Genomic DNA, 6,950 nt, shown 5'->3' with positions numbered 1-6,950 from the left:
ACACACACACACACACACACACACACACACACACACACACACTCAAAACTCTTAAAAATGAATACTACAAAAAATGACAACTTCATAGGTGAAAAACATGTAATTTAAAAGAAAATTCTAAGTAGTAAATAAATACATATAAAAGTCTTCAGTTTTTACCCCTACTTGGGAAAAATGCAAACGAAATCACAATGAGAAAAACACTACTTGTAAAGGCTAGCAAGAAATTACCAGTATGGCAACAACAAATATGGTCAAGGATGTAGTGAAACAGAAACACTTGGTCCTTGGTGGCTGTGTAACCACTTTTAGGCATCAGCCTGACACTATCTCATGAAGTTAAAGACATATACACCCAATAGTTTAGTGACTACTAGGTACAGACACCAGGGAAATAATGTACCCATTCACAGTAGGAAATTTGCAAAATAATTTCATATTATCATTGTCTACATTATTCAAAAATTGAAAAAGGTCAACTGGGAAAATATCCTATGGTATATTCATACAGTGGAATTCTAAATACAAATGACAATGAAGAAACGAGCTTCATATGATATGGTTGAATACAGAAAACATTTTTAAAAGCAAGAATCAAGCAAGGCAGTGCTAGTGTGTTGTCTTTAATCCAAGCACTCAGGAAGCAGAGGTGGGTGGTTCTCTGTGAGTTTGAGGCCAACCTGTTGTATAGTATGAGTTCTAGGACAGCGAGAACTACAGATAAATCCTATCTCAGAAAAACAAAACAACAACAAAGAAGCAATAATCAAAAGAATTCATAGTGATTATATTTATTCAAATTTCAAAACCAGATTAACTGCAATAAATTATTAAAATTAAGAAGGAAAGTAAAGAAGCAACTCCCCAACAACTTTTAGAGTTCTAGGGACACTAGCCATATTTTTTAGCCTCAATGGTTATTATATGGGAATTTGTTCTCCAACTATTCCTTATAGATAGCTGTTCTGTGTTGTAGAGAGCTGCGTCTGCTGCGCCTTAAAGATGGTGCTGGCTTCTACCTTCCACCATCCTGAGGGTGAGTGCTCTCTGTGATAAATAACTCCATATATGGCTAAGGCTGAGGTCTGAGCTTGCTTCCGCATGCATGAGCCTATCCACATTGCTCACGTGGCATTCCAGGGTTGGTGGACCAGAGTGCTTATAAGTGTGGGCTGGGTGTGTCCTGGGGTCAGAAGATTGTTCAAGGTTCCCGAATAAACTGCTTAAAGAAGAGTTCCTGTGTTGCGTCTTCCTTGCTGGTCGAGCAGATGCGACACTGTATTTGCATTACAACAACATTTTTCAAAAGGACTTTCTGAGATTTATGGATTCATTATTCACTCACCGAATTGGCTCTAAACATTTTATATACATCAACAAATGAAAACTGCACCATTAAAAGCTAATATTAATGGTTAACATCTTAATCTACCACTTACTATGTTGCCTTGACCTAGAATCTAGATAAACTTTCTGAGCCTCAATTTCTACAAAAAGGACATAGATATTAAAATTACCAAGTCATTTTAAGAAGGAGATACCTATATATAAACTTTAAATAGTGCCTGCCTATATGCAAGGTTTTTGGCACCAGACATTCCATGGTATAGTTAAGGGGATGATTTTTATTGTAGATATAAGAGAGAGAACAGTCAGAGGTATCTGGAAGAGTTCAGAGCAGAAAGAGGAGTAAATTACACATAGTCAGCAGTCTGGACATGGACTTCTTAGGAGAGAATAGCAGGGGATAGAGAATAGTGAGAGAAATAGCAGAGAATAGCCAGGTTATATGAAGTGTGAGTAGCTGTGAGGAGAGAGAGTCCAGTGTTAGGGCTTTGAAATGTATAACAAGTACATGTGAATAGGGAATTTAGGGAGCCTGAAAACTAGCATGGACCTTAATATGTTAATATGTGTTAATTGGAGAGCCATATATCTCTTTTTTCAGAGATAAGGGAATGACTCCTTTTGACAGAAGAACATCAGTGTCAAAAGTTCTTAAGGAATGCTGACTTTTCATCTAACCACCAGAAATCCTCTTATAGTCCAGGCTGAGCTTATTTCTGTATATTTGGAGTGTCTTTTGGAGTTTGGGGGGTTGAAGTTTCTTTTGGACCTGATAGTACATGCATAAATATCAAATAGTACTTTAATTTGATGGTCCACTACATATTGAACAATTTCAGTAAAGTCAGTGTGTTTTCATTAATTAGTAGACAGTTTCTATAACTATGCTACTAAATCAGGCACAAAAAACTGCAAATCTTTAACACTACTTACCATCCAGTAACACCCCCAATTACCAGCTGGGTTGCTACACTATATTTTCCAGCTGATGGCCCAGATTCCTGCCCAAACAGCTTACGCCACCATGGTTGTTTTTTAGTTAATTCTGCAAGATCCAGTGCCTCAAATTTTCCATCAAAGTTTCCTATAAAAGAATGAAGATATGTAGTTACTGGTTACTGCCAAAGGAGTAGACATTTTCTTCAGTGGTATAGCCAATGGTAAGGTGCCTATGCGCTAGTAAACAATCTCTCACACATGTTGCTATAAATAAGCCTAATGAAACTCAATGGGTCATCAAAAAAAAAGTATAGTGAAAACAAGATGACAATTGAAGGGGATCAGAAGGAATAAGGAAGGACAAAAGTTAAGTATGATTAAAACAGATTGTATAAGTGTATAAAAATCATAATAAAATCCATCATGGTGTCTGATTAGTATATACAAATAAAAAACTAAAAAAAGAACTAAGAAAATAAGAAAATATTTACTTTTATAATAGTTTTCCACTATTCCTAACAAGATTAAGAGATTTTTTTTAAAGCAGACAGGTAACTATTTTAAATAGTAAATTATCTCTGAAATTCTGGATCGGAATTTTAGAAATTCTGACTAAAATAAATAAATTTGAATATATGTATTGTAGTACCTTGAAAACTTAGGCTTAGTCTTCTATTGTTTTTCCTCTCAAATTTAAAAACAATTGAACTGACATGGAAAAACAGTGCTATAAAATAAAAGCATTCTAAATATGTATTTTTAAATTCACCTCTTTAGGAGCCACCTACAAACCAATTTTCTGTATTACATAGATCTCCAATTAATAAGTAAACAATATTTGACTGGGTGCTTTTACTAGACAATGTACAGGAAAAGATAGGTACTACTTATTAATCCCATTTTGTAATCAGGAAACAAAGCTTTGGAATGTAATGCTTAGCGGAGGAAGGGGAAACAAACTAACAAAATGTTTAATGTCCCAGGCAGTGGTGCCACAGCGGTGGTGCAGCCTTTAATCCCATCACTTGGGAGGCAAAGGTAGGGGGATTTCTGAGTTTGAGGCCAGCCTGGTCTACAGAGTAAGTTCCAGGATAGCCAGGGCTACACAGAGAAATCCTGTCTCAAAAAACCAAAGGGGAAAAAAAAGTATAACGCCTGGTTTGAACAAAGATCATCTTGGGTTTACCTACTATGTCCAATCCTTCTTCCTTGGAAACATACTGCATTAAGATAACAAATGTTAAAAACTCAGCATGCAAGACTGTTTACAAACAAAAGAAAAACCCAAGAATTGTCATTTTAAAAAAAGAATAGAAAATAGAGGCAGAATCAGAAATGATCAAGAAATTAAATGAGGGGCTGGAGAGATGGCTCAGCAGTTAAGAGCACTGGCTGTTTCTTCTAGAGATCCTGAGTTTAATTCCTAAAAACCACATGGTGGCTCACAACCATCTGTAATGGGATCTGATGCCCTCTTCTGGTGTGTCTGAACACAACTACAGTGTACTCATATAAATTAAATAAATAAATAGATAAATCGTTTTTAAAAAATTAAATAAAGCAAAATTGTTCAGAAGGTTTCACACATATATAATTGGAGTCCAAGAAGATTACCAGAATAGGAGAGAAATAACATTCAAGAGGGATACTGATGGAACTCAATCAAGAAATGCTAAGTAGAACTCTTGAAATGAACAAGGGAATGAAGGGTACTTGAATGAATATCCAGGCTGCTATCTAAATGAATGCTATTGTATACAACAATACCTAAAATATCTTGTAAAAGTTAAATATATATATGTATATTTAAGGTGATTTCTAAATATTAGCAGGCAAAAGAAAAAAATGATAAATGATAGAGCACTCCCCTCCTAAATTTAAGTAGATTAAAAAAACTAAGCCTGTGAGCTACATTCCTACCTGACTTTCAATAATAAGATGTTCATCCTCTTTATAATATATTCCTTAGCAAACACAAAATGTCCTTTACAGGTTAAGGCTCAACCTTAACCTGTGGTTCTCAACCTGTGTATCAGACTCCTTTGGGATTAAACATCAGATACCCTGCATATCAGATATTTACATTACAATTCATAATAGCAAAATTACAATTATGAAGTAGCAACAAAACAATTTTATGCTTGGTGTCTCTACAACATGAGAAACTGCATTAAAGGGGCACAGCATTAGGAAGGTTGAAAACCACTGGGTTAAGGGATTTTAAAATGTATATAGACAGGCAAAGAACCAAAAATAATGTTGAAGTTATAATAGCTGTACAAGAAATTGCCCAAACATCATGAAACAAAGTTATTTTGTCTATTGTCTCTGGTTCTGTGCATGTAGAATTCAATTGCACCATTAAGGTATCTCTGTCATTCTGTTATATCTGAGGCTTCAGCTAGAAAACTTACAGGGCAGGGTCTGGAATAATCTAAAAAGTCTACAGCCATATATATATATATATATATATATATATATATATATATATATACAGACTATTTTTCTCAGAGGCTAGAGTGGGCTTCCTTAAAACCATTGAAGTTAAGTTTAAGAGGTGACTGTCTCATGTGGAGGAAAGGTCAAGGACCTGGAAAGAACTGTCATCATTTTAAGTTCTGGCCTCAGAAGCTATTCAATTTTGCTATCACCAAACTGGCCTAGAGCAGATCCCATCCAGATTAAAGAAGAGAGAATATATACTCCAATTCTTACTGGGATGGGAATATCAAAGTCCCACTGAAAACAGACCATACGAGAAAATTCAATCTTCTATATGATAAATGGCCAAAAAAAATCTTAGGAAGAAAGTTTAAGAGTGTTCAAAACTTTCAAAACGACAGTATAATTTAGAGTCACCTAAGTTAAAGGCTTTTGGGGCTGGGAGCAGTGAAACAGAGTTTCTCTGTGGAGCTCCAGAATTAACCAGGCTGGTCTCAAGCTCACAGAGATCTACCCACCTCTGCCTCCTCGGTGCCGGAATTAAAGGTGAGTGCCACCACTGCCTGGCTAAGTTCAAGATTCATAAGGCTACAGTATTCAATAAGATGTTGCATTGATCCAAACACTATTGTTGATGCCAAGAAGTGCTTGCTTACAGGAGCCTGATAAAGCTGTCTCCTGAGAGGCTCTGCCAGTGCCTGACAAATACAGAGGTGGATGCTCTCAGCTGACCATTGGACTGAGCACAGGGCCCCCAATGGAAGAGCTAGAGAAAGGACCGAAGGAGCTTGCAGGCCCATAGGAGGAACAACAATATGAACCAACCAGTATTCCCAGGGACTAAACCACCAACCAAAGAGTACACATGGAGGGACTCATGGCTCCAGCTGCATATGTAGCAGAGGATGACCTTGTCTGTCATCAATGGGAGGAGAGGCCCTTGGTCCTGTGAGGGCTAGATGCCTCAGTGTAGGGGAATGCCAGGACCAGGAAGTGGGAGTGGGTGGGTTGGTGAGCAGGGGAAGGGGGGATGGTATAGGGGGTTTTCAGAGGGGAAACTAGGAAAGGGGACAATATTTGAAATGTAAATAAAGAAAATATCTAATTAAAAAAAAAAAAAAAGAAGAAGAAGAAAAAAAAAAAAAGCCGGGCAGTGGTAGTGCATGCCTTTAGTCCCAGCATTTGGGAGGCAGAGGCAGGCAGATTTCTGAATTTGAGGCCAGCCTGGTCTATAGACTGAGTTCCAGGACAGCCAGGGCTACACAAAGAAACCCTGTCTCGAAAAACCAGAGAGAGAGAGAGAGAGAGAGAGAGAGAGAGAGAGAGAGAGATTGAGAGAGAGATTGAGATTGCATTGACCTAAGTATAAACAAAATTAGTTGAATGCAAAGTCTAGAAATATATTTATATATACTATTATATCATTTTCCTATCAAGATACCCAGGTAACTCCACAGTACAAAGCAAGTCCTTTCAATAGTGTTAGAAGCACTAGATATTCATATATATATTACACAATACATTCAACATACAGCTCTAGTCAAAAGTGGGATTAAGTTGGGTATAGTGCCACACGCTTGCGAGGCTGAAGCATGAGGACTGCTGAGTTTGAGGCCAGACTGGACTACACCAAATTATCTGTTGATGGTGGGTGAGATGGGATGGATAACAATTAAGAGTCCGCTCATTAAACACTGCTAAACAAAATTTATAAGCCTTGTCTATAGGCCCAGGAAAACAACAATAATTAATGTTAGCACTACAATTATATAAGACTCAAGATTTCTCAGAAATTTCTAGGTATTCTGTTGAGCAATTGCATCAAGTGTAATGACTGTGAGCTTAATGAATTGACTGAATTAACATAACTAAAAAGAAAAGAAAACGGACAAAAAGAAAGAAAAAAAGGTGCTCCACTGGGATTTTATTTTGAGTGGGCCGACTATATCTCCTACTATTTTCAAAACAATCAATTAGGAAAGTACAAATGAAAATGAGGAGGCCAGCCTGGTCTACAGAGTGAGTTCCAGGACAGCCAGGGCTACACAGAGAGAAACCCTGTCTCGAAAAACCAAAAAAAAAAAGAAAGAAAGAAAGAGAGAGAGAGAGAGAGAAAGAGAAAGAAAGAAAAAGAAAGAAAGAAAAGAAAGAAAGAAAGAAAGAAAGAAAGAAAGAAAGAAAGAAAGAAAGAAAGAAAGAAAGAAAGAAAGAAAGAAAGAAAG

General features: G+C 36.8%; 1 protein-coding gene across 1 annotated transcript in view; it reads right to left on the bottom strand.

Annotated features, from left to right (window-relative positions):
- Nucleotides 1-6,950, bottom strand: part of Fundc2 (FUN14 domain containing 2) — a 16,047-nt gene that overhangs the window by 8,532 nt on the left and 565 nt on the right. The window contains exon 2 of the mRNA XM_021188197.2: nt 2,281-2,431. Coding sequence (XP_021043856.2) covers nt 2,281-2,431 — 151 coding nt within the window. The remainder of the gene's footprint in view (nt 1-2,280; nt 2,432-6,950) is intronic.

Source organism: Mus pahari, chromosome X (genome assembly GCF_900095145.1).
Source record: "Mus pahari chromosome X, PAHARI_EIJ_v1.1, whole genome shotgun sequence".
Lineage (NCBI taxonomy): Eukaryota > Metazoa > Chordata > Mammalia > Rodentia > Muridae > Mus > Mus pahari.
The sequence above is the reverse complement of the archived record's forward strand: the minus strand, read 5'-3'. Positions and strand labels throughout refer to the sequence as shown.